Source organism: Lagenorhynchus albirostris, chromosome 8, assembly GCF_949774975.1.
Source record: "Lagenorhynchus albirostris chromosome 8, mLagAlb1.1, whole genome shotgun sequence".
Taxonomy (NCBI): Eukaryota; Metazoa; Chordata; class Mammalia; order Artiodactyla; family Delphinidae; genus Lagenorhynchus; species Lagenorhynchus albirostris.
The window spans coordinates 379,829-407,504 of NC_083102.1; the positions used below are offsets into that span (position 1 = coordinate 379,829).

Sequence of the window (27,676 nt, forward strand, 5' to 3'; positions counted from 1 at the left end):
ATCAAATTTATAATCAGTTTATATGGCTTTGATCTATTTGTATCCCTAATTAATAAAAGTGTGAATCTAGAGCATTTTGGTCACGAGATATTAAATATGTATCTGTATATACGTATATGTATATATATATATATATATTTGCTGGAGACATGGTCCATAGAAGCTGCGTAGCAAAAGTAGATGCTACGTTAGGACAGAATTATGTGGGAAACGTGGAATTGACATATGCGTTCACGAACACTCGTTGTCCAGTTGCTAGAGAATTCAGACATCACTTGATATATATAAAGGATGATGTCACAGTTTTATTTTGAGTCAATCTTTATGTCAGAGATTGCATCCATTTCAGTCATTTAAGGCAAGACAGATTTTGATATCAGGCTAAAAAATGTCAGGATCCGAGCTCGCGTGGAACAGGCGGGGCCCGGGCACAGGCCCGGGAGTGGTGGGCCTTGGGGGAGGGGCTACGGGCGGGGTGGGGCTCGGGCGCGCACTGGGAGGCGGAGGCGCACGCCCTCCGGAGGCCCCGCCCAGACGCTTCCAGTTCTCGCGAGAGCGGCGCGTGATGACGCGCGGGCTGGCGGAGCGCGTCGAGGGCGCCGGCGCGCGGGTTTGAATCTGGTCCGAGCGCGGGAAACTGCGGGTCCCGGGGACGAGGTGAGTGCCGCGGTGCCGGCTCGCGAAGGGCTGGGGGCAGGGGCCCGGGAAACAGCGGGGTCGGGCAGGTCGGGCCCCTAGCACCACAGCCTCCGCATGGGCCGTGATCTGAGCCCGCGTCCCGGCTGGCAGCTCAGAGGTGGCCGAGGAGGTGGGCACCGGGACCGGGAGCGCGCCACACTCCGCGCCTTCCCTCCAGGACTGAATTTAGAGGATATCCAGCCTGGACCCGGGACTGACACTGGACAGGACCCCCAGCCTGGGCTGGGAACTGACCCCGTATGGGACCCCCTGAGCCCTGGACCTGGGACTGACCCGAGACGGGACCCCCCCGAGCCCTGGACCGAGGGCTGACACCGGACAGGACCCCCAGTCCTGGACCCGCGACTGACCCCAGACAGGACCCCCAGCCTGGACCTGGGACTGACCTCAGTTCCCTGAGCCTCCGTGCTCTGGGAAACCCGTCCTCAAGTATCTCTCCTACGTCTGAGATGAATGGTTTGATCCAGGTGACGAGGGTTTTCCATGGTGACAGTGTGACAGGGATCTCTTTTTAATGCTCATCTTAATTCAGTGCCAGACCTCCTGTGTGAAGAGCACAGTGCCATGGGGACGGTAGCTGCATGGTGGGATGGTCTCTCACCTAGAAGGTAGCTCTGGCTGGAAGGGTGAGGTCTTGTGCACATAGTAGTGCGTCACTTTGAGAGAGAGAGATTGCGCGTAAGTTAAGAAATTAGTAACCCTTGAAGAACTACAGTCAGAGAGACAGTGGGGAGTGTGACAATAAGTCTGGTAGTCTAGTGGCAGTGGATTACTGTGGTTAAGACCAACATGCGAAGAATTACACTTGGAAATAGAGCAAACCAGAAAAGTTAGCAGAATCACAAAAAATCCAGGAGGGTCCCCAGTTTAAGGTATATGATTCCATGCAGTTGATCGCACCTTTTTGGAATATTGTTTATTTAAACTCTTGAAATGGCACTGGCCATTATCACTCATCAGGCTTGTTGCTGGTGGCCCTCCTGCCCGCTTAGCCAGTCACAAGTTATGCTCATAGCTCAGGCATCTGAGTTGAGGGGTGAGGTTACCACACTTCAGTGGTACTTATGTGGAGAAGCCATTTTCTATCCTTGTTGGTTTAATTTAAATGCTAAGATCTTGGAGTTCTGTATTTAAGATGACCCTATCCCCATAATTATTGCCGTTGGTACCAGTAATTTTCCATATTGCTCTCCTTATGACCGCAGGAGGTTTTCACTTATTTTTAAAGTGAGCGTCCTGTTACATGTATGGTCCATCATTTTGCTATTACTTCATTGGACTGATGTCTTTCAAACCGGGCACTGCTAGCACTAGGTGGTGTAAATGGAAAATACGATTTGTTAGGGGAAACACGGGCAGGGAGGGAGGTTGCACACAGTCCCTGAGCTCTCGTCCCGCAGGGGTGGGAAGGAGGGTGCTGTCGTTGGGAGCACCTGGTGCACACCCTAACAAGCTCCCAGGTGAGCCCAGGGCCACACTCTGCGTAACAGTGTGACTGTGACAGGGATTTTCTTGATGGAGGAATGGTGCTTTAGGAAGGAGAGTCTTCAGGATTTAGCAGCTGGCCTTGGTCTGTTCTGAGCTGACTCAGACCTGAAGGAGCATGTTGCGAAGGTGCTGAAAAGGGGGAGGAGGTGAGCCTTCTAGAGCTGTCGGGTTTCTCTTTCCTTGGTTGAGAACATCGTTAACATTCGAAGGAAACATGATGTTATGTTGTTACTATTCTCAGTAAAGAAAACATGGAAGTTATTTTTATTTTAAATTAATTTTTATTGGAGTATAGTTGATTTACAATGTTGTGTTAGTTTCTGCTGTACAGCAAAGTGAATCAATTATACATATACATATGTCCACTCTTTTTTAGATTCTTTTCCCATATAGGTCATTACAGAGTACTGAGTAGAGTTCCTTGTGCTATATAGTAGGTCCTTATTAGTTATCTGTTTTATACATAGTAGTGTGTATATATCAATCCCAGTCTCCCAGTTTATCCCTCCCTCCCCTTTCTCCCTTGGTAGGGAAGTTATTTTTTAGATATTATAACTTGTTTATGTCAGAATATTGTTAGAAGCTGTCTATCATCGGTGGTACAGGGATTTTCTTGCAGTTTTGGACACTAACTAATGTACCGAATTACATCTTGTAGGAAAAGGTATATTTGCAAATGCAAGTTTCAATATGATTGTGGTTTTTACTAGGGTTACAGAATAAATGCCACATGAAAAACAGTTTGATCTGCCATGGAAAAACGTGAGACATTTGTACAAGCAGTGTCTAAGGAGCTGATTGGAGAATTTTTGCAATTCATTCAACTTGATGTAAGTTTTATGTTTAGCTTTATTGTGTTTGTGACTGTTAATGTAAGACACTTTCCTAAAATCATTATATCCATAAATGAAATATAGTCATCTCAGTGAATCCGTAGGGTCTAAGGTTTATTTAAAAAAGTAACACAAAACTATACTCAAATAGACCTGCTGATGGGCAACTACTCCCAAGTGGTATTCCCTCCTTTCTTTTAAGAGGGTTGCTGTAAGGATGCTAAGTGGTGTAGTGCAGTGTGCTTCTAATTACTTAAGTCTTTACTGACCCCTTGCTACGTGCGTGGCACAGTGAGGAAGACATCCTTTTTGTCCTCGGTTATCTCCCGGGTTGTGGTGGATTCAGGCGTGAAACTAGAGCAGGGTAAGGGCTAAGCTGGGACAAGGATGGGGAGGGTCAGGGTAGTTTTATCAGGGATCTGAATGGGCTGCGTGGAGACTTGGGGAGAGAATTCTGGACAAAAGGGAAAGACAGAGACCCTTGAGCAGCTCGGGTGAGCAGAGGAGGCTGGTAGGATTAGGATGGAGAAGTGGCCTTGGAGGGCCCTGGGGGGCTGCCCCGCCCCTTGCCTAGTGAGGAGCCCTGCCAGTTCCACCTGCCCCTCCTCTCCAGCGTTCTTAGTCTTCCCGTATACTTTTTGCATCATTGGAGAGTCAGTTGCAGGCCATGTCTCATTATCCCTCAGTATTTCCCTGGGTTTCCCTAGAACATAGACACTCTCCCATAGAGTCACAGTAAAACCTTCAAAGAGGGAGCTGGACGGTCACCTGCAGGGTGTTTGCGGGTCTTTTTGCCCAGTCCCGTATCACACTCTGTGCTCCACTGTCTGACTTGCTGGTCTCTTTAATCCAGAGAGTTTCACAGCATCCCTTTTCATGACTGACAGTCTTGAGAAGTGCAGGCAGCAGTTCTGTGGTCTGTCCTTCCTTTACCCTTGTTTGCTGATGTGGTTAAGTTTGTTTATGCGTTTTGGAGGAACTGCGTACGTAAGTGGTGTTAAGACCTCCTCACTGGGTAGAAGTAGTTGACGATTCTTGCCTGAATCGATTATTACTATGATAGCTACAAAATTGTGATTTCCCAATCTCATATTGCTTCTGTATTTATTCATTGCTATTATCAGTATGGCCTCGTTGATTCTTATCTTATTCAAAGGGTTACTATCCCTTACTGTCGCCATTTCGGTGCTCAGATTGTACCAGATTGGATTCAGGGACGAAGTCATGGCCCAGGTTAGGTTGGAGACCAGAAACTCAGCATGCAGTCCTTGGTGTGGATGCATTATTATCGGTGTTGCTTTTGTTCTTACTTTAGCGCTAGCATACTTTTGTAACCTAATTATAGACCTGGAGATGGTAGACATCTGGAAGGATTGATTTCAGGGAGGGTTTTTGCTAAGTGGGTGAAGATTGCTTTAGCAGGACTGACTGGGGGGAGGAGGAATCTGCTACTTTCTGCCTGATAACCCCTTTGCTTTTCCCTTTTAAGAATGGACTTTGTGAAAACTACAGCCAAACTCTTGAACTTGTAACTAAGTTAGTGCATAAACTTTTCGTGAAAACTACAACCAAACTCTTGAACTTGTAACTAAGTTAGTGCATAAACTTTTCGCCAAGGCTAGAACTAATTTTTTGTATTTGGAATGTAACAGTTGCTGTTTATTTTGCAGAAAGATGCTTCTGACCCTTTCAACTTAAGTGAATTGCTAGATGAATTGTCAAGGAAACAGAAAGAAGAGCTGTGGCAAAGACTCAAGAATTTATTAACAGATGTGTTGGTGGAGAGCCCGGTGGACGGGTGGCAGCCAGTGGAAGCCCCTGGTGAAGGCAGTATGGAAACAGAGCAGGGGTCAAAAATGGTAGCACTGGTGTTTCAAAAATCAATTTCCTTTTTCTTTGTTAAAAAATAATTGTTTTTTGTGTATAATTGAATTTTAAGTTAAGGAAAAATTTAAAGGTAGAAGTCAAGAATATCAGAAGTTCAGCTTTAATTCACTTTTTAGAATAAGTGTCAAATGTGGCTTGATTTTCTTTTACATTTAAAAATTAAATTTTAAGTTGATTTTAATTTACTTGTACTCTGATTTTTTTTATTTATAGAAAAGAAACATAGAAATAATTCATGCAATTACATCTGTGATTCTTGCTTCTGTGTCTGTTATAAATGAAAGTGAGAATTATGAAGCCTTACTGGAGTGTGCTGTTATATTAAATGGTAAGTTGACTCAGCTACAATGTGGCGTGTGTATGAGTGGTGTCTGAGTGACACTTGGTACAAGGGACCCCTCAGCAGCGGAGAAGCAGAACTTTGCAGTCAAGCTCTTGTACTTCAGCTAAAAGAAAATGAGCAAAAGAGCATTCTTTTAGGCGCTATCCTGAGTAATTATTTAGTGTAAGCCACATATAAATGTTTCACATGGTGAAAATGTGTGTTACTGAGCAACTGACTGCTGTTTAGGGGCTTTTAGAGATGTCTTATTTGACCTTCAGGACCAAGGATAAGAGCTGATAAAAGGGAAGCAGTCTGATTATAAATTTCTCAGCTAGTGATTACTGCCAGACATTTCAAGTTAGCCCAGCATTTGTGACATTGCATTTGTTTCTTTAAGTATGTTATGAACATGACCTGAGGAATAATTATTGACTCTTAGGGGAGTTTTACTATACTAATATTTATATCATGGTACTTTTCAAATTTTAACTAAAATGTAAAACTGTAGTTATTAGTTTAGTGGGAACACTAGTCTGAATTAATGAGAAGATCTGATTTTGTAATATTATATGTGTAAAATTATAGACATAAAAGATGCAAAAGTAAGTTTTAGTAACGTTCTTTAATAAAAATATCCCAAGTACCGTCACCTCCACTGTGTGAATCTGATTAGTTCCATGTGACAGATTCTCAGCACCACTTGGTTTATATATCTGTTTAGTATGCTGTTTTATTAAGAATTCTTGTGTTGAAATAATGTGTCTTATTAAGAAGTTACCCTAACCAGTATGAAAGTAGCTCCCAAATGCTTGTGGGTGTTACCACCAGTTTATCTTCAGTCTCCCTACATGCTTTATAAAATGATGAGTGCTAATATTGTGCATCAATCCCTTGGGCTTCCCTGGTGGCGCAGTGGTTGGGAGTCCGCCTGCTGATGCAGGGGACGTGGGTTTGTGCCCCGGTCCGGGAGGATCCCGCGTGCTGCGGAGCGGCTGGGCCCATGGGCTGTGGCCACTGGGCCTGCGCGTCCGGAACCTGTGCTCCACAGGGGGAGAGGCTGTAGCAGTGAGAGGCCCGTGTACCGCAAAAAAAAAAAAAATCCCCATTAATTCAGGAATTTTACATCAGAGTAATGGCATTCGGATGTCTGTGGATTACAGTTATGAGCACATTATCAGTATTTTAAATTAGTTCTTGAGCTTTTCTGTTAATAACAGTACTATAGCTTTTGTATTCGTTATAATAGTTGCTTTTACTGTTTTTCACCAGTGAGCCAGAACTTGAGGCCAACAGACTGAGGGATGGTTGTAGTGTGTTGCTGGTTACTACTGCTGAGCGTTGCCCTGGGCGTCTCTACACTCAGATTTGGAGCCCAGCGTCTGCCTCTTGTAGATTAGGAGTTTGGACAATAGGCCCTCTCTGGGTCTTCCAGTTCTAAAATTCTTGGTTCTACTGGGTCTGCTTTTTTTTTTTTTTTTTTTTTGTGGTACGTGGGCCTCTCACTGCTGTGGCCTCTCCCGTGGCGGAGCACAGGCTCCGGACGCGCAGGCTCAGCAGCCATGGCTCACAGGCCCAGCCGCTCCGCGGCATATGGGATCTTCCCGGACCGGAGCACGAACCCGTGTCCCCTGCATCGGCAGGCCGACCCCCAACCACTGCACCACCGGGGAAGCCCTGGGTCTGCTTTTATAACAGTGGAAAACAATTTTGTAATTAACACGATTTGTTTCTCATAACTAATGTGTACAAATCTTTGGCAAGTTAAACATAAGCTAATATTTGCTTGGCAAACCTTTTAAGTCATAGTGCTCTACACAGCTGAATATGGCCTAACACTGGTTCACTTTACTCATCGCGCAATGACTGCTCCATTGTAGGTATTTTGTATGCGCTACCTGAGTCTGAACGAGAGCTACAGGGCTCCATCCAGGATCTGTGTGTGATGTGGTGGGAGAGAGGCCTTCCTGCCAAGGAGGACATGGGGAAGACTGCTTTCGTCATGCTGCTGAGGAGAAGTCTCAAGACGAAAACAGTATGTTCGCTTTCTAAAGTACATGCTGCGTGTTACTTGAAAGTGCAGGTGTTTATACCAGTTAGTAATTGTGTTTGCTTGCGAGAGGCCTGGCCCAGTGGCTTTCAGTTAGGGTTTTGCACTGGAGGATATTCAGAGGTGGGCAGTCGAGGGTGGGCAGAGGCTCCATGTGTGGTCGTATGCAGGCTTTCTCCCCGTCTTCCTTGGTATGTGGCCTTTGAGAGGCTGTCCCCATGGTGGGAATTGCTCAGGGAAGGACAGAAGGGGGTGGGGTGGTCAGGTAGGGCCTGCAGACCCGAGGGGGCGCTGGGCAGGAGGGCAGCCAGGGTGGGGCTGTGGACTGCAGCCCAGGCCTGAGGAAGCTTCGGCGGGGCCAACAGAGGGCATGGTGAGGGTCGAGTGTAACTTGGGCTGTTTCTCATCCTTCAGTCTTTGGTATACAATTCAGAAATCCAGAAAAAGAGCAGTATTTTTCCCTGATCAAACAACAGCAGATACTTATGTTCATCTTAGAAAATTGGGCAAATGAAGAAGAGGGAAAATGAGGAAGAGAAAAATCGTCCATAATCCCACAGCCAAGGTGACCCTTGTGATTCTAGGGATCTTTGGGGATTTCTCTTTGACCGCCCCCCTCACATCTTTACTTACTTGTCACAGGTTCCTACAAAGGTACCTACAAAGTGAAATTTGTAGGTCAGTGGCTTTGGACTTGGAGCTCTTGGTACACATTGCCAACAGCTTTCTGTAAAGCTCGCAGCTGGTCCCGTTCTTACCACCCGTGGGAGAGTCCGTCTCACTGTGGTCTCCCAGGAGCAGTCAGTTATATGGCAGAAAAGAACATTTTTGGCTATGTCCTCAGCTAGTGCTCTGACTTTCTCTGCTGGCCATAGGAGTGATTTGAAAAATCCTGGTTTGTGTCAGAACTTAGCCTTAAGCCATCACTGGTTTGCCTTTTTAAAATCCATTTTCACTGCCCTTTTTGTTCAGCTTTTAAATCAAGACTCTATTTAACGTCTTCCTTATGTTCTACACCTGTGCCTTTACCACAGTAGCCGCTAGCCACACAGGGCCATTTACATTTCAAGTTAAGAAAGTTAAAGCTTTGTTTCCTCGGTGGCACCAGTCCCATGTCAGTTGCTCCATAGCCGGCCGTGGCTGATGCTCCACACTGGCCAGCATAGACTCATCCTCGTCGCACAAAACTGGCGAGCAGCACTGTCTGTCAACGTCTCTGCTTTTGCCTAGGTTTTAAAAAAATGTTCTCTAGAGCTCCATGTGCAAATTTTAAGATGTTTTCTCTTGTCATTATTTCTTTTTTTGGTGATACAAAATAGTCTCATAGTTATTTTGAAATGTGACCTTACCCTTTATAAAAGAAAAACTCAGGCGTTTTTCTTTTCATGTCATTCCCAGGGTGCAGACATCTGTCGGCTATGGCGTATCCATCAAGCTTTATATTGCTTTGATTATGATTTGGAGGAAAGTAGAGAAATTAAAGACATGCTGCTCGAGTGCTTCATAAATGTTCATTATATCAGAAAAGAAGAGGTAAATGGTTTTTCTTTTTTGGTGTGTTTGTGAACTGCTTTTTAATGGAAGTTTTTCTTAAGTTCATGTGTTTGCTGTTTGCATCATGCTCAGTGTATTAATAAAAGAGTCAGCTTAACTATCAAGAGCTGTTGTATTTTTTGCAATTCATTTTTACTGCATGGCAGCGTTAAGCAAACGTTTTCCAAGTCCTTGCGTATTTCATCATTAAATCAGAAGGTAACAGGTGGCTGTGGGAATCCTGGGGGAACCATGATTGCATTTTAAATTAAAAATGAATAAAAATAAGGTTGAGCAAGCACTTCCCCATGGATCTGACCCTCTGCCCTAATTCTAGGTTAATTGGCATATAACTCAAACCCATCATCACACAGTATTCTTGGTTTCTTTTTCCTACCCATCCAATAAATCCAAAGAGAGACTTCTGGCCCAGTGCTACATTGTCCACTGGTGGTGACTCCCACATGTGGCTATTGAGCAGGCTCATGAAATGTGGCCAGTCCAGTTGTGGCCTTGAGTGAAAACTACACACGGATTTGAAACTTAATACGGGAAAAGAATGTTAAATATCTCACTAATAATTTTTATATATTTATTACATATTTAAATGATACTTTGGATATATTGGACTATATAAATATATTATTAAAGTTAATTTAATCTTTTTTACTTTTATTAATATGGCTACCAGAGGATTAAAAATTGCAGAGTGGCTTGTCTGGTTCTCTTGGACACGTTGGTCCGTTGTCTTAGGAGTTTTCTGTAGTTGTTGTCGATCGACTGTATCTCCATGCCGGGGATGCAAAGCCCATTTTTTTATTATAGAATGTAGCCTTCTTCTGATTACTTGTGGCCTGACAGATCTGATTGGAGGCAAAAGGAGGCAGTTGTCACCCCCCCCGAAGGATGTGTGGGGAAGGACCTCCCAGAGGAGGGGGGGGCCCTAAATGAAGAGTTTGCTCAAGGTTTCACCCTCACAGCTGGCCAGGGGAGCGAAGGATTTGACCCCAGTTTGCCCACTCCCCACGCACAGTCTCTGCTGGCGAGGTTAAAGGGCTGTACCAGATGACTGGCCACACTGGCCAAGACCTTCAGCTCTCAGGGTCAGAAAGGCTGTGTTCAGACCCCTGTTTGTCCACTGAGTAGGTGGTGACCTTGACCACACTCCTTTCAATCTAAGTATTTCCTTCTGTAAAATAGGAGCAGCAGGTGCCCTCTCCCAGGATTCCCTTGAGCGGCACACGAGGCCATTCATAGAGCTTTTAGTGCCTGCAGGACAGGAAGTGCCTTGATTGTGCTCTTGCTACTCTCCCATCATCATTGTTGGGAAGACGCTGGATGCATGGCCTCTGCCCTGAGTATCCCAGGGTTGTTGTGAAATTTGGGAGAGTAAAGAAGTTACGAGTGGATTCAGATAAATAAACTTTATTTATGTTGACTTATACATAGCAGTGGATGAAGTGTGCTTGTCTCACACATACATATGTGCAGGTGTAGACATAAATATATACGTGTGTGTCTTAAAGCTCTCTCTTTTTTTAAATTGATGTGCTCTTTTGAATTTAAGATATCTAAACTTAGTCTCCTTATCAGTCATTAATTTGGTCATGTCAGTTTCCAGTCATTCTTGGTAAACAATAAATCTCTTCTCTACTCTACTGGCAAGTTACTTCCAGTAAATACTTTTTTTTAAAGTTTATTTGGCTGCACTGGGTCTTAGTTGCCACAGGTGGGATCTTCATTGCCACATGTGGGACCTTTAATTGCGGCATGCATGTGGGATCTAGTTCCCTGACCAGGTATTGAACCTGGGCCCCCTGCATTGGGAGCGCAGAGTCCTAACCACTGGACTGCCAGGGAAGTCCCAGTAAATACTTTTTAAAAAACTTACCTGTTGCAAGCATATGGTTACCCTGCCTTTTGTATCAAAGTGTGTTGTGTGTCTGTAGGACTCCAGACACTGGTGTGCTGGTAGCAGTGAGAAGGTGATGGTGTCCTTCACAGGCAAACTCTGGGCAGATGTATTTTATTCCCCCTGTAGAGAGTAAATATAATCTTCCTTTTTAGGTTCACATGTGTAATCTAGTAGTAGGCATAAAAATTAATATTACATGATATATGTATAACATTTATAACTACATATAATATATGGGGACTATATGTATTTGAAGATTCTACCTTGGCAAATACTCAGCCTCTTAACTTCATAAGCCCTCGGTTTTGTCGTTTATAAAAGATGAAATGAAGTGATGTTCAGTTCCATTCCCACCCCAAGATGCTAGATGTCAAGCATTCTTTGATTTTAGGTTGTGGAGACATCAGGACAGAGCCAGAGTGAAGTGCTGATGCATCATTTAACTTGACTGCTGGGCTGTGGGGTAGCTATCTGGGTCACCCTGTGGTCGGATAGGAGTAGCCCAGAGGTGCCTGCTGCTCCACCCTCCACGGGGAGCCTCCCACCTTCTGCTGCTGCCCAGCTCGGTCCCTCCGAGGCTCCCGCCGCCATCCCCACACAGGGCTGCCACCGGAAGCACTGTGCTCGAGTGCAGCTTCAGTGTGTAGATTCTAACTTAGAAGTATGGCTGCTTCCTTGTTGGGTGTAGCAAACTTCAGTGTTACTACACTTTCAAAGAATGTTTGTTTTTTGGTTCCTGGGAACTTTTTATTTGGTTGCAATTTTAACATTATATTCTATTTTGTTAATTTATAGGGAAGAAGATTTCTTAGTTCTCTCTTCAACTGGAATATAAATTTCATTAAAATGATCCATGGGACCATTAAAAACCAGTTACAAGGATTACAAAAGTAAGTATTAAGGGTAATTAATATTTTGTGCTTAGTGTGGTTTTGAAAGTTTCTATGTGACCTGACTTTTTTTTTTTTCGGTACGTGGGCCTCTCACTGTTGTGGCCTCTCCCGTTGCGGAGCACAGGCTCCGGACGCGCAGGCTCAGAGGCCATGGCTCGTGGGCCCAGCCGCTCCGCGGCATGTGGGATCTTCCCGGACCGGGGCACGAACCCGTGTCCGCTGCATCAGCAGGTGGACTCTCAACCACTGTGCCACCAGGGAAGCCCGAGTGACCTGACTTTTAAATTATATTAATGCATTAGAAGCTTTAAAAATTATCTCTTAAACTATTATTTATTATGTACTGTTGTATCACTGGATATTTTTTTTCCTTGCTATAGGAAACCATTTTTTTTCCGTAGTGACACTGAAATTAAGATTTTACTTTGTGGTAGTTCTTTAAATAATCAAATTATTTACCAGTTAAATTTCAGCTTCAATCATAGTAAAGCCCATGTCACTAGCACTTCTGATACCTTTGGACGTAATGTGCACTGTGCAATTTCCCGTGCACTGAGCTATGTGGTTGGTGGGAAGAGCCCTTGGGGAAGGGGCTTGGAAGCATGCCCTTGTGCGAGCTCCCAGCCTCTGGGCCCTGAGAGCATTTGGAGCTATCTGCTGGATTCATGGCCAAGTACTTAATCTGCTCCGGGGCTGAAGGAGGCTGCATTATTTATTTATTTATTTATTTATTTATTTACTTATTTATTTATTATTGGCTGCGTTGGGTCTTCATTGCTGCGCACGGGCTTTCTCTAGTTGCGGTGAGCGGGGCCTACTCCTCGTTGTGGTGCACGGGCTTCTTATTGTGGTGGCTTCTCTTGTTGCGCAGTACGGGCTCTAGGCACGTGGGCTTCAGTAGTTGCGGCACACAGTCTCAGTAGTTGTGGCTCTCAGGCTCTAGAGTGCAGGCTCAGTAGTTGTGGTGCACGAGCTTATTTGCTCCACGGCATGTGAGATCTTCCCGGACCAGGGCTCAAACCCGTGTCCCCTGCACTGGCAGGCAGATTCTTAACCACTGTACCACCAGGGAAGCCCGAGGCTGCATTTTAAAACCAAATCCTTGTGTTTGCTTTGGCAGCGCATATAATAAAATTGGAATGATACAGAGTAGATTAGCATGGCTCCTGTGCAAGGATGACACCCAAATTCGTGAAGTGTTCCATATTTTTTACAGATTGCCTACAAACACATGAAAGGATGTTCAACATCACTAATCATTAGAGAAATGCAAATCAAAACTACAATGAGGTTATCACCTCACACCAGTCAGAATGGCCATCATCAAAAAATCTACAAACGATAAATGCTGGAGAAGGTGTGGAGAAAAGGGAACCCTCTTGCACTGTCGGTGGGAATGTAAATTGATACAGCCACTATGGAGAATAGTATGGAGGTTCCTTAAAAAACTAAAAATAGAACTACCATACGACCCAGCAATCCCACTACTGGGCATATATCCTGAGAAAACCATAATTCAAAAAGAGTCATGTATCACAATGTTCATTGCAGCACTATTTACAATAGCCGGGACATGGAAGCAGCCTAAGTGTCCATCAGCAGATGAATGGATAAAGAAGATGTGGCACATATATACAATGGAATATTAGCCATAAAAAGAAACGTAATTGAGTTGTTTGTAGTGAGGTGGATGGACCTAGAGACTGTCATACAGAGTGAAGTAAGTCAGAAAGAGGAAAACAAATACCGTATGCTAGCACATATATATGGAATCTAAAAAAAAAAAAAAAAAAAAAAAAAACCGAATCCTCAAACTCTTGAGGTGGGCCTGGTTACATCAGGCAGCTGTGTAAGTATTGAGCCGGGATGCGATTCTGGATCTCTGATTGTTTACTAGAATGCTTTCTCCTGTTCCCTCATTTGCAGAATGTTTAGGTTGAACCAGCAGATTTTCCTAATTATGGATCTAAGTCAACCCTGGTATTTTAGGGCTCCCTGTACCTGAGCGAACTAGTCCGGAAAGTCTAAAATGACTTCAAGTCAAAAAGTGTACTTATATTTAAAGGCTTTTTACTTAAGGATTTGGTTCTGGGCTATGTGTCATAGTTTTATAGGAAATAATAAAGTTCTGGGGAAGCCGGACTGAGAAGGAAGAAATGGTTTGATATTTCAGTCCTCCTTCTCTGGACTTTTGTTTTCTACCTTCTGCTGCAGGTGGATAACATATCTCTGTTTTGCAAAGCACTAGTCCAAAACAGTTTCTTCTTCCCTAGGAGAGGAGAGTTCCTGAAATGATACACATTAAAAATATAATTCTTCTGACTTGCATTAAAATTTTTTGATTTTTTCTTCTAGATCTTTGATGGTACACATTGCAGAAGTTTATTTCAGAGCTTGGAAAAAGGCTTCAGGGAAAATATTAGAGGTATTTCCTTTTCGTTTTATGAAATGTTAACGTTTTTATTGTGTTCTGGTTACTAAATAAGTAGCTACAGTAGGGCCATTTGAAACCTGTGCTGATGCTTGTCTGTCACACTAAAGCCCATGGTGAGCGTCCTCCACGCGCATTCAAGGTCACGTCCGTGCCTGAGCACAGCCTCAAGATGCCCGTGACTCACTGTGCTGTGTAGTTTGAGTGGAATCAAGACTTTTGCCCCAGGCATTTTGGCAGCTCTAGACCTGTAGTGCCCAGCCACATGTGGCTGCCGGGCCTCTGAAACGTGGCCAGTCCAAACTGAGATGGGCTGTAAACTCACCAAACTTGGAAGACAGTGTGGGAAAAGAAGAATGTAAAATATCTCGTGGTTATTTAAAAAAGAATATTGATTGCATGTTGAAATGATAGTGTGTTGGATATATTGGGCTAAACAAAATATATTATTAAAACAAGTTTACCTTTTCCTTTTTCTGATTTTTATGTGGCATCTAGAAAGTTTAGAATTGTGTTTGTGGCTTGGGTCCTGTTTCTTCTGGCCAGTGCTCCTCGGTACCCTCTGGCCACCTCTTTCACATCATCTGAGAATTTAAAGACTGTGTTTGAATACAGCTAACCTTTAATGACTATAACACCTACATTCTGGCTGTGTAATTCACAGTCACAATTAAACATTCACAGGCTCTTTTGGAAAAAAATCAAAAGAAAGTGTCTTTGTCTGATATCCCTTGTGTTTTTCTCATACTAGGTTCTTAGATGTGTTTTTTTCCTTCTGAGAGTAAAATTTTTACTCTTAAGTCATAAAGGGGTCTTTCCTCCTGGGGGAGCAGGTCCTGGACTGGTGGAGGTGGGGAGAGGGGAGGTTAAGCACCGGATGTTTGGAGTTGATTTCTGCCCACTCTGCTCTCCTGCCCAGCTTAAGCTTTGGTTAACTATACTGGGGTCTATCACTGACATCTACTTCTAGAAAACTAAAACTTACCACTTCTGTTCCCCTGCTGACAACTTGTAGAATAGTTTTACAGTGTATAATTTTTTGGAGAAATGGCAGAACTGGAACAATTGTTATGCATTTTTTTGCATTGCTGTATTACTGCATGAAACTTGTTCACAGGAAGGAGTATTTGTTCCCCTTTTCTCCAATAGTGGTTTAAAAAATAGGAGTTTGTAATTTAAAATTTAATTTTGACTAGATCTGTACCAAATTAGTACTAGCAATTTGTACTTCTCAGCTTCACTCCCTTCCCTCTCTTCCCTCTGTCCCTTCAAGTTTTTAAAGCAAATTCCAGACGTGACACCTTATTTATGTGTACTTCAGTATGCATCTCTAAAAAGTATGGTTATACAGTGCCATTATCATACTTCACAAAATTAACAATAATTCCTGCGGATTTAAAAAATTAATTGGGTCATATTTAAATTTCTCTGCTTTGTTTAAAAAATGTCTTTTTATATTTTTTTTTGGAATCAGGATCCAGCAAGTCTCCCAATTGCATTTGCTTGTTACAGCATTTAAACCTCTTAGAGCATTCCTCACTCTTCTCTTTAAAAAAAAATGTCTGCCATTGATAATGTTGAAAAGCCTGGGTCAGTTGCAGGATGTCCATGTTCTGGTAGTTAGCTCTCAGGGATCAACTTCTGTGGCCCAGACACTTGACTGGCAGTGCCGTGTGTCTCCTATGTCATCGCAAGTCAGACAGTTCAAAGTTAATGGAGAAGAGGTAAAAATGTTAGTAGCAAATTTTCCTTATCTCCTTCCCTAAAACCATGGAATCCTGGGTATGGAGGCAGAATGCAGGTTAACACACCAGGCCTTCACAGTCCTGGCTTGAACGAGGAGCTGCCGCATCCCCGCCCCTGCCCCGCCCCTCTCTGTGGCAGCCCTGAAAGGTGGTGTTTTGGTCAGTTTGGAATCATGGCCCCCACCTTAGAGGTAGTTCATTGTCTGTTCTGGGGGGGCTCTTGGAACATATCCAGTCTTCTGAGATTATCAGGATGACTCAGGAGAGGGTGCTCCCCGGCCCCCCTCAGTCTCTGAGCCCTGTCTGGCTTGAACCAGGCTCCAGTGCCCTGCTATTTAGCACAAATGTGATATTTCATCAAATAAGACAAAGGAAACTAAAAGTTCTCTTTGGTATATGAAGATGAAAGGAATTCTAAGAGGTGTAGACTTAAAGTCGAAAAGCTCTGATGAAAGGATCCAGGCTTTTTCCCTCATGAAATAGAAGATGAACAGATCAGACGGTCCTTTTGTGCTCTAACCACTGTAATGCCTGTCCTGCCGTCTGTGGGAATGCACTCACCCAAGTTCTCGCGTTCGGTGTCGTTGCAGGCCATCGAAAATGGCTGCATCCAGGACTTCTTGTACCATGGGGTCCACCTTCCTCGGAAGTCTCCAGTGCACACCAGAGTGCGCGAGGTGAGCCACACTCTCACAGCACTTTTGAAAATCATGTTTCATCTTTTTTGTTTTCAGATAATTGTTTTTGTGAAATTTTGTTAAGCTTTCACAGGCATCCGTTAAAAGGATTTCTCAGAATCTTGATACTTGGAACCTGGGACTTTTACCCTGCCACCAAAGTTTTGATTAGGAAAACAGAGGTCTACTGTTAAGACATCAGAACTTTATTCAAACAACTTTAATTGAATTATTCGACATAAAAATGCATAGAATCGTCACTTCCTTACTGCCACTACCACTGTTTTCAAAAAAAGGCTATTCAAGATTATTTTTTGTTATTTACTCTCATACATTACATTTCCACTTTGTATTCTGCAAACCAAATTGAGTAAATGCTTTGATAGTTTCTCTTGATACAATTTTATTTTTAAAAGGTAGTCTCAGAATTTGGATATGGATTTTATCCTCATGTTGTGCATGATCTGACTAAACAAGGCTCTGCTGTCAGTGTGGTTATTACACTGATAGGAGTTGGCTAATCACAGTGACCCTGGACTGACTAAACAGGGCTCTGCTGTCAGTGTGGTTTTTACACTGACAGGAGTTGGCTGATCACAGTGACCCTGGGGAAGGAATTGGAAGGTCTGGTCTGTGGTGCTGGTCAGTGCCCTAATCCAGGGGCGACGCCTTCTTTGCTTTCTGTTAGTCTTGGCAACTGTGTGTCAAGCTAAGGGAAGAAAGGCTACCTCTTTATTTTTTTGTATAGTGAAACTATTATTTGTAGGACGTAAATTTACTAATTATATTAAGTTTGAATGGACAAAAAACATTTCTTTTATGTTTTTGATGATTTACTTTGCATTATCCAAAGATAAAGAACCAGGGATAAATATATCCACGTGCCCCTTCCAAGCCCCCAGCACACACACAGTCCCAGGTGCTTCATAAGCTATAGGACAGTTGGGGTCACTTACTTCATGTGTATGATTTGGCGTTTCAGATTCTATTTAATCATAAAGAATAACGTCATGTTAAACTGTACAGATGTGTGATGTAGTTGCTTCACTCTTGGACCAAATAACTAAAGACTTTTTCATACCTGATTTTCTGCTGTGATAGTGTGAGTGATTAAGGTATTATAAGTATAGGTATCATCATTTGTTAAATTTATGGAAAAATGCACAGAAGGAATTGAAAGGCAGAATATTAGATTTCACTTTTCAAATGAAATGTATTCCTGGACTCCAAGTAATTGTTCCTACTGCTTATAACACATTATAGCTTCTTTCTCAAATCCTTTTTTTGATAAATATCAACTTTACCTGATAAGTCATTTTATTGCTATATTGAAAGAAGCTTCAGGAAATACCTTAGGAGTCATTTGAAAGTAAGAAATCGTCATATCGTTGATGAAAATCTTCTAAAATTAGGTAGTAGTAATGGTTGCACAACTCTGAATATACTAAAACCCACTGAACTATATACACTTTAAAAGAGTGACTTTTATGGTATGTGAATTGTATCTCAGTACAGCTGTTTAAAAGCTTTCTATGAAGTGAGTATACCATTGATAACAAATTAATATTGTACACAGCAAAACAAATGGTAGACTAAAATCTCCTAAATGAAAAATTAACAATCAGAAAAAAATAATCCCCAGATTGTAGTTTTTAGGGCAAAATTGATTCAGGTTTGCTTAAAGTATAGTCTGTAGTTTTATAGCCTAATTTAAAATTTTTTTCCATTTTTCATTAATATAATTTTAGCTCCAAGAGTTGTGAATTAAGGAAAAAGGCAACATTGATTGTTGTTGGGGGCAGGAGTCTGTGAAGAGTTGCTGGAAGATTCTGGCTGGTTAAAAAGGGAGTAGAAGAGAACAAAGGGATGGAGCTAAAAGAGCAGTGTGTTTTCTGATTATCCATGAGTTTGGGGATGAACTTGACATCTAAATTAAGTTTCTCCTGGAAAGGATCACTAGGCAGTGACATCTGTTTGAGATAAAGTCACCCTTCGGGATCTGCGGGGGATTGAGTACCAAATGCACGGATGCTCCAGTGCCTTATACATCCTCGTACACTTTACATCATCTCTAGATTACTTACAGTAACTAATACAGTGTAAATAGTTGTAAATACTATGTAACTATTATGTAAATAGTTGCTAGTACGCAGCAAATTCAAGTTTTGCTTTGAAACTTTCTGGAATTTTTTTTTCCCAAATATTTTCTATCCAGGCTTGGTTGAATCCACAGATGCAGAATCTGTGGATATGAAGGGCTGACTGTATATCCTGTTTTTGAATGCCCAATATAGGTTCTTAAAACAAAAGACGGTTGTAGCCAGTGCATTGTAGAATCAGAATGGGTTGTAGAAAGCACTTAGGCTGACTCCTTTTTCATTTGACCCTGAAGATCAGAGGTGTAAGTGACTTTTTATGAGGTTTTGTGGCTACTGGTAGAAGAGTAGAAGCTGGAACCCAAACCTTTGTACAGCCCAAGGCCGTGGGTCTTTCTCTCCACCATAGATGCCTTTTGCATGATTTCCATGTTCCGTGCTGTCAGCATGTCTTTCCACTGTGGTTCCTGTTAGAAAGATTTGTCAAGACTTATGAATAAGGTGCAGCCTATGCTCCCTGTTGTTTCCTCAAAGTAGGATCTTAGATGCTTTTTTGAAAACACCAATGTTACCATTCTGTTCTTCTGTTCTTGGCTCTTAGTTGCTGAGTTATCTTCATCGTCAAAAGGAAGTTCGGCAGGGAGTGGAAGAGATGCTTTACAGATTATATAAGCCCATCCTTTGGAGAGGATTAAAGGTACACCTCTTAAATAGTCTCTCTCTGTTTAGAATGCTAATTATGCTTTTGAGTTTCACGTACTCTAATTCAGAATTGCAGTAAGGCACTAAAAGTAAGACTCGAGGCTGGGAATGCTGTGAGATTTCGGGTGAATATTTTATTCTTTTATTAAAAGCATTTCTTAAACTGGGAATCTGAATTGGTTTAGTGCAGACTGCACAGCTGGAAGGAGGGTAGACATGCTAATAAGTAATCCGGCAGAGCTGGGCTGTTCCGTCCTGGTCCTCAGGACCTCCTGCTGGTGACTGGGGGACAAGATGACAGCACTCTGAGGAGTGGTCAGACGAGCACACGGGTAATTTTCAACACAGGTGACTCTGGTGTTGGGAGCGGGACATGATGGTCACTGTTTCTTAATGACACAAGATGGGCTTTGAAGCAAGGAAACATCTTTTAATATCTGTCGACATGGAGCTGGGAGTTCAGCTTCACTTAAGGAAGGTCTCACAAGTTTGGTTAGTTTAAATGTTACAGTTGTCTTTAATTTGTAGATAAGTCTATATTGAGACACTAGAAGCATTACTTTAGGAATTCTGCACTGAAGCCTTTGAATGTCAGCTCGCTCTTTGGATTCTGAAACTCTTCTTTCAACTATTCCAGGCCAGAAACTCGGAAGTCCGGTCCAATGCTGCACTGCTGTTTGTTGAAGCATTTCCTATTAGGGATCCAAACTTTAATGCCATTGAGATGGATAGCGAAATTCAGAAACAATTTGAAGAACTCTATGTATGTATTTCATGTGGTCGAGCTCTTTAAGCCTTCAGCTCTATCTGGGCCTCGTGTGGGTCCTGGCCATCCCCCCGTAACTGCCCTGTGCTGACCCCACATGGCAGACTTCCCAGATCTTGACATTCTTCAAGGAAATCCATTCTCCCCCTGGTACCTCTGTGACAGTGTGGACTCGTAATCTGTTTCCTCTTCCTCTCAGTCTCCTTTAGGACATCCAGTCGTTTATCGTGGGTGGTTTTAAGCGTCTTACGTTTGTCCCCGTCACCCTAGCAGAGAGACATTGTAGCAGTGGTTAGGACAGACGCTGTGTTTGATCCCATCCCTCGTCTGATAGCTGTGAAGCTTGGGGCAAGTTTGGGCACTGACTTTTCTGTCTTCATCTGTGAAGCGGGCACGGTGATAGTGCCTGCTGTAAAGTTGTGTGGCAGCGTTGTGAACAAACACACTGGTTGTGTTTTAAGGCAAGTAACGCCTGTTGCAATGGATGTTTTTCAGATGACTGACTTTTCGAATGAGACGTTAGGACATCAGGATGCGACATTTATTTCCAAGGGGTATCTCGAATCTTTTCACCTGGTGGGAGAGTGTGAGCCTCTGCTTCTTTCTCTACAGCCCTTTACGTTTGCAGGGTCTCCTGACACAAGCTAAGAAATATTACTTATTGTCCTAGTTAGTAGAATAACATTTTAGGAAGTGATAGCAAAAATGCCATGATGATGGTTACCCGTAGCAGCCCTAAAAACTTCCTCTGGTTTGTTTGTTTTCTGATCTCCTATGAAAAATCTCAGACATGCAGAAAGTTGAAATAATAGTATAATGAGTATGTGTCTACTTACCTCTTCACATGCATTCACATATGTGCATTCACATATACATGCATAAACACCCAGCCACACACACAGACACACGCACCCCTAAAATGGACAGTCATTAGCATTTTGCCATGTGTGCCTCACCTACATGTATGTTTATTTACAAGTCCCTTTGAGGATCATGGTTAATTTTGTGGAAAGATGTTGTTGGGCAAACCAAAACTAGATTTTGGTAGCTTTTAGCCATAAAACTATGAAAAAAACTTTTGCTATTTTTAATGCAGGTGTCCAATCTATGAACCACCTCTGTTTTTGCCTGAGTGTTTAAGTCTCTGCATTTGAATGCAAAGATGGAGTGTGTGGCGGTGGCCCAGCTCCCACCCCTCCTACATTGGACCCGTTGTGTTACTTGCCTACAGTGATTGCTTGGCCCCAGCCGCTGACCTGACTGTATACGAGGACGACGTTGCAGGACTGGGGCCACCTGTCAGCCCGCAGATGGCAGTTTGCACAGTGATTAGCGTGGGGTCAGGCGTTTTGTTCCGAATGCCGGTTCCCACCTAAGAAGTCTGATCTCTTTCAAATTACTTCATCTCTCTCTAGTCCTGGTTCTTCTTTAAATCTGGGAATAATATTTTATAGGATTGTGATGAGGTTTCAGTGAAAATTTGTGTATAAAGCATTTAGCTCAATCCCTAGCCCTAAGATGACAGTGGTTATAGCTGTACAAAAGGACATTAAAATATGTAAAGGGTTGTAACTGTCACACACAGTCCTCTATAACTCAGAGCAGTCTATATTCGGATTAATCACGGTGAGTTTTGTATTTGTTTTATTAACTATTTAAAAAATAAAAATTATTGCATGCTATTTTGTTCGAATTTAAGGAAAGAAAAGCACTAAAAGATTGTCAAAGTCACTTAAGTGTTTTTTTTTCAGAACAAGAAATATTAAATTCTAAATAATTCCTTTAAATTAAAAAAATGGTAGGTTGTAGAAAACATGTTATACATGTACATGTATAATATAACATGTACATATTATACATGTACATGTTATAGTTAGTTTTTAAAGTTGCATGTGTCTTAGTGGAGATAGGGTTATGTTTTTCAGGTAGCAAAACTTAGTCAACAATCTAAGAAAAATGAGATGTCACCGCCAAAACAGATTTAAAACAGCAATAACAGATTTTCCACTCTAAGTCTTGTTTGGGATGAAAACTGATAGGGAAAGGCTCATGTGTAAGCAGCAGGTCCTCTGGAAGCCTGGAATCACCTTCGGAAGTGCAGTGAACGTGCTGAGGGGGTGATGGTGGCCAGCGAGTGTGAGAGCCGAGAGAGTCTCGGTGGGTCCTACCTTGCCGCAGGGCGTCCTTGGGGAGGCAGGTTCCTCTAACTGTTTGAGCCCTAAAATGTTCTTTATTTTTCTGTGACAGTTTACAGTTTGTCCAGGTCGAGAATTTTGTATTCAAAATCATTTTATTCCAGGACTGCCAAAATATTTTGTATTGTTTTCTAGTGTCGAGGGTATCTGAAACCTTAAGGATGTTTTCCTTTATCTTTTGATTTTTTTCTGCTGCTGTAGCATGAAATTCAGTCCATTGGTTTGAATCTTAGACAAAGGGAACCTTCTTAATCTTTTTCTTTTCTACTTTCCAGTGTCTGTTTGTTTCTAACTTCTTTTATGAAGCAGGGCAATGTAGTAGTTAAGTTAATAACAGTAGTAGTTAAGAGCAGGAGTTGTTTCTGTAGAGGACCAGACAGAAGTGATTTTAGGTCTGTGGGCCACGTGGTCATAGCTGTCCCATCTGCCGCTGTGGCACAAAGGCGGCCACACGTGTACAGGGAGGATCAGGGGTGGCTTGTTCCAATGAAACCGATCCACAGACACCAAAGTGTGAATTCCATGTAATAGTCTCGTGTCACAGAATATTATTCCTTTTACCAACCATTCAGAAGTGAAAAACCATTCTCACGCCCTGTGGACCACACAGGGATAGGCATGGGCCAGTCTGGCCTGTGGGTTGGCGGTGAGTTCATGACGCTGCTGGATCAGGGCCTGAGTAGGTGGCAGCAAGTCTTGTGGGGTGGACGGGGTGGCAGGAGTCCAGGAAGTGAGGGCAGCGTTGACCCTGTGTCCTGCACGCTTTCTGCTCTGCTGTTTCTCCAGCTGGAGTGGAGGGAGGCCTTGTTGGAGGTGGCAGATCGAGGCCTCCATGCATGCCTATGGTTTGGGAGGTGCAGTGGTTCTCCTCATAGAAACCGCTTTACAAGTCAAGTGCCCTCGTCTTGGTGACAGTGTGATTGATTGGAGACACAGATGTGGGCCCTGACTCCTGTGGGACTGTGTGTTGCAAGGTGATTATCCAGAATTATTTTTGAGGAATAATGTTGGAAGTAATTCATAGAAAACAAAAGCCTTAAAACCTGTGAATTCCTAATGTTCTCTTCTGTTTTTTATTTTATTTAGTTTATCTTTTTTCCTCACTGTTTTCTCAAGTGACCTGTCGTCTTCACTTTTCCATCCCTATTTTGAATAAAGGATTGGGTTGAAGAGGCAGCTGGCCTGGGTTTTCTCTGGTTGTGCAGAGCTGAGTATTAGTAGCTTCTTCCTTGTCTGCTGAGTTGGCCGTGGTTTTTCATCCATGCACGGGGCTTGTCAGCAGACGGGGTTCCCCTTGGGCTCTGCGTGAGGAACAGGCCAGCTGGTGCGCACCGTCCCTGGGTGGGGAAGGAGGGGTCTTTCCTGCTGCGTGGCGTCCTCTCCTTTCTTCTTTCTCGTGGAGGTTGTGGAGTTATTGTTGGCTCTCCTGTGCACCTGGCCCCCAGCGTCTGTTTCGAGACCTTCCCGGCAGGTCGCTTACGCCCGAGCTGCCCTGTGTCCGCCGAGTCCTGACCCTGGGCTGGGGCTGGTCTGAGCTCTGTGTGGGCTCAGCAGGGTCCGCCTGCAGCCCTCTGTCCTGCGGTATGTGGAGCGGTCCCTTGCTTGCTCTTTCCCGTGGGACCCCTTGGTGTTTGCAACACCGCCAGGGAGGAGAGGAAGGTTACTCATCCCCAGCTCGGCCTTCTTTTGGTCTAGTCATGGAGTAAGGGTTATTTTTGTTTTTAAACTTTGAATTAGAAAGTTTCACATGTAGCAGTAGAGGGCCTTGTACAGTGAACCCCATGTGCCCCCAGACAGTCCCGGTGATACTGACCTGGGCCCACTTGGTTTCCTCTTCCCTGTTTTGGAGCAGATCTGAGCAAGCATTTCAACTCTAATTACTTCAGTAGGTATCCCTAAAAGACAGGGACCCTTTTTTACTTTCATTTTTATTTATTTATTAATTTTGCGGTACGCGGGCCTCTCACCGTTGTGGCCTCTCCCGTTGCGGAGCACAGGCTCCGGACGCGCAGGCCCAGCGGCCACGGCTCGCGGGCCCAGCCGCTCCACAGCACGTGGGATCTTCCCGGACCGGGGCACGAACCTGTGTCCCCTGCATCGGCAGGCGGACTCTCAACCACTGCGCCACGAGGGAAGCCCCAGGGACCCTTTTTTAAAGCATAATCCTACCACTGGCACAACTAAAGTAAGATGAATCGTGATTCTTTGATGTCATCAAATATCCAGTCATTGTTTTTCAGTGACATTTCAGTGATGTGTTTTCCAGTTTTGTTTGAGTCTGTGTCCGGATGAGACCTGTGTTGTGGTCGGCCGGTGTGTGTTCATCTCTTGGACGATCAGTTCCCACTTAGCAGTCACTCCCTCTCCCTCTCTCTTTTGTTCTTTCTATTTTGCTTGCTTTTGTTGTTGTTGAGGAAGCCCAGTTATTCTCATTTCCCACAGAACCTAGCCTGCTTGTCACTGATACGTGCCTCTGCCCTTTGTATTTCCTGTAAGTTGGTTAAACAGAGAGTTGACTGGGGTCACGTTTGTTGTGTTAGATGCTCCACGGCTATTGTGTCCGTCCATCAGGGGTGCATAACGTCGTCGCCACTTAATGTTGTTAGCAACCCCGGACGCCCACTGCCTGGATCGGTTCTTTACAAGCAGCGTCCCTTTATTCTGGGCTTAGTGCATTACAGCATTTTGGAAATTCATGAGAGTGGTTTAATAGGTTGTGTCTCACAGGACTGACCGAAGTCCCTGAGTGTCCCTCTGCATGGCAGGGCCTGTGTCGGGGGCCCTGCTGTCAGCAGAGTCCAGCAGACAGAGTTGGCAAGTAAGGCACAACCTGCGTCTGGATGTCCTTAAACACTCGGCTGCAGAAACGACAAGAAACTGAAGATCCCCGAGTCTGTGTGTGACTCTATGACTTGAAACGTCTGTTAGCTTGTGACTGCCCACTGTGCCCGTGTGTAAAGCCAATATTGATAAAAAACGAACTAATATAAGATAATTAAGGCTCTTTCCCTCTTGTACTTATAGAGCCTTTTAGAAGATCCTTATCCGATGGTCCGTTCCACAGGGATCCTTGGTGTTTGTAAAATAACTTCCAAATACTGGGAGATGTTGCCTCCGACCATTCTTATTGACCTTCTCAAGAAAGTAACTGAGGAGCTGGCGTTTGACACAAGCTCTGCTGACGTGCGCTGTTCTGTCTTTAAGGTAAGGTTTTAAATTATATAAGCAATGCCTGTTTATTGTAGAATAGTTCTCAAATACAGAGAAAGAATAATTTAGAAATCACCCATAGCCCTACTCCATAAATATAGCATTATTGACATTTTCGTTGTATATCCAAAGTAACCTTTTAAAAAAACAAAAGAAAAGTGGTTTCTAAAAAAATAGTCTACTTGAAATAATACTAGTTTTTAGTGTATGTGTTGGGGGGAGGGCATAGCGTTTTAGAGTAGTAGCTGCGTGTATTTAAAATTGTTTAACGTTTTTATACATTAGAATGGGCTTTGTGTGTGTACTGTGTGTCACTCTATGCACTTTAAATAAGAGCCTACAGAATATTCTTTGTCCATCACCCAGCTTCAGCAGTTCTCAGGGTGCACCCGCTCTTGTTTCACTGTAGCTGCATCCATTGTCCCACACACACCATTACTTTGAAGCAAATCCAGGACATTTATCAGCTCATCTGTAAACATTTCAGTGATCTTTAAAATATAAAGTCTCATAAAAATGTATATCCTAAGAGCTGGAAAGAGAAGGTGGTGGAGTGCGTCAGCTCTTCAGACGTGCGTGTCTGGTCTGAGCTTGCGCCGGTCTCTCGGACGCCTGTGTGAGGTGTGGGCACAGCCGTGCGGGCCCTGTGCCCCCTCGTTTTCATGCAGCATCGAGTCAGGAAATACAGGGAATCTGTGGGATGTTAAGAGAACCTAAAAGGACTCTTAGACTCCAGCTTTGGGGCCTCTCCACCAGGGTCCTCTGGTTTCTTTCAACTGTAATAAAACCCTTTAAAGTGTAGTTCAGCGAAAGCACCGAAAAATTATTTTGTAACCACTTCAGGCTTGTTTGAATGAAGCAAGGGATGAGCTGATTATCAGGCACTGAAGCCATACTAATTCATTAAAATATGCTTTTTATATGAAGAGGTGTTAGAAAAGAGTTATTTTCTGTGGGTATGTGTATTTCACTAGTAGTTTTAGTAAAGATGGAACTGAATTTTTCTTACCTGAACTTTTCGTGGTTTATGTTCTAATTTTGAACTGTTTATCTTTCTCCTTTCTTGTAGTGCCTGCCGATAATTTTGGATAATAAATTAAGCCACCCGTTATTAGAGCAACTTCTGCCAGCGTTGAAGTACTGTCTCCATGACAATTCGGAGAAAGTGAGAGTGGCTTTTGTTGATATGCTGCTGAAAGTTAAGGCTGTGAGGGCTGCTAAGGTAAGGTGAACAGAGATTTTCTTACTTAAGACACGAAATATATAAGTACATTTATTTTCAACAACAAAAAGACAAAGCAGTTTTAATTCCAAGAGTTTCAGTGACTGCATTTTAAACCAGTTGGTGTCTGGTATATTCTACTAGTTGTTTGTGTCATAAAATTTTATTTGTTTTGTCAATGTATGTTTTCTTTTTGAAAGACATTAATGCAAGCAGCCCCCACCTTAAATTATATTTTTATCCTATACATGAAAGTTTTTGTTGAAATATTTAAATGCTTGGCACACAGTAAGCACTTAAAATATTACTTGAGAAAATGGTGAGTATGAGACCCCCATCCCCCCACGTTTACAGGAGGAAGCAAGGAGGTATTTGTTGGTTTGTGTGCATTTTGGTGTAAACTACTGAGGGGAGAGTGTTTTCCCTTAACTCTAGTTCTGTTCAGCTTTTGGCTAAAAATGTTAGTTATAAGGTTCTGCATTATTATTTGCTAACACTGAATTTTCTTCTCTGCACAGTAGCTCTCTAAAATTTACTTTAAAGTGCTGTTGTGTCGAGGCCCAGGATTTGGGAACAAGCTGACGTGTCGGTCAGCGTAGGGTCAGCGCATGGCCCTGGGGTGCACTCGTGCCAGGAAATGCTTCCATGCGGCCACAAAGAGGAGCGCACTTAGGAGGAAGGGCCACTCAGCGAGCCGCGTGGGAGCGAGTGCAGAAGAGCTGTAGGGTCTGCCGGCTCCATAGGACGGGGAACATATGTGTGCATTTGCTCAGCTACGGCTCACACATCCCTGGCAGAAAACAGGAAATCGGCACCAGTCTCTGAGGCGAAGGGAGGGGACTGGATGTCTAGAGACAGGGTGCTGGGGAGGCCTTACCGCTGCAGAGGATACGCATTATTTTATGCTTTTCAAATTTTGAAGTGTGAACTTTTTTCATGAGAAAAATAGAATATTTTACGTGACCCATGTGGTACAGATACCCCACGTCATGCCCAGTTGTAATGCCTTGGT

At 43.3% G+C, this 27,676-nt stretch overlaps 1 protein-coding gene and 1 non-coding gene across 2 annotated transcripts in view; both read left to right on the top strand.

Annotated features, from left to right (window-relative positions):
- The first annotated feature begins 556 nt into the window (after window positions 1-556).
- Window positions 557-27,676, top strand: part of NCAPG2 (non-SMC condensin II complex subunit G2) — a 61,912-nt gene continuing 34,792 nt past the window's right edge. The window contains exons 1-13 of the mRNA XM_060156260.1: window positions 557-657; window positions 2,898-3,017; window positions 4,691-4,879; window positions 5,121-5,235; window positions 7,110-7,264; window positions 8,678-8,812; window positions 11,523-11,617; window positions 13,976-14,045; window positions 16,387-16,473; window positions 19,171-19,266; window positions 19,909-20,034; window positions 25,257-25,436; window positions 26,512-26,664. Coding sequence (XP_060012243.1) covers window positions 2,940-3,017; window positions 4,691-4,879; window positions 5,121-5,235; window positions 7,110-7,264; window positions 8,678-8,812; window positions 11,523-11,617; window positions 13,976-14,045; window positions 16,387-16,473; window positions 19,171-19,266; window positions 19,909-20,034; window positions 25,257-25,436; window positions 26,512-26,664 — 1,479 coding nt within the window. The 5' untranslated portion in view covers window positions 557-657; window positions 2,898-2,939. The remainder of the gene's footprint in view (window positions 658-2,897; window positions 3,018-4,690; window positions 4,880-5,120; window positions 5,236-7,109; window positions 7,265-8,677; window positions 8,813-11,522; window positions 11,618-13,975; window positions 14,046-16,386; window positions 16,474-19,170; window positions 19,267-19,908; window positions 20,035-25,256; window positions 25,437-26,511; window positions 26,665-27,676) is intronic.
- Window positions 12,725-12,831, top strand: LOC132525010 (U6 spliceosomal RNA). Its single transcript, XR_009542145.1, has one exon. It is a non-coding gene; the product is annotated as a U6 spliceosomal RNA (small nuclear RNA).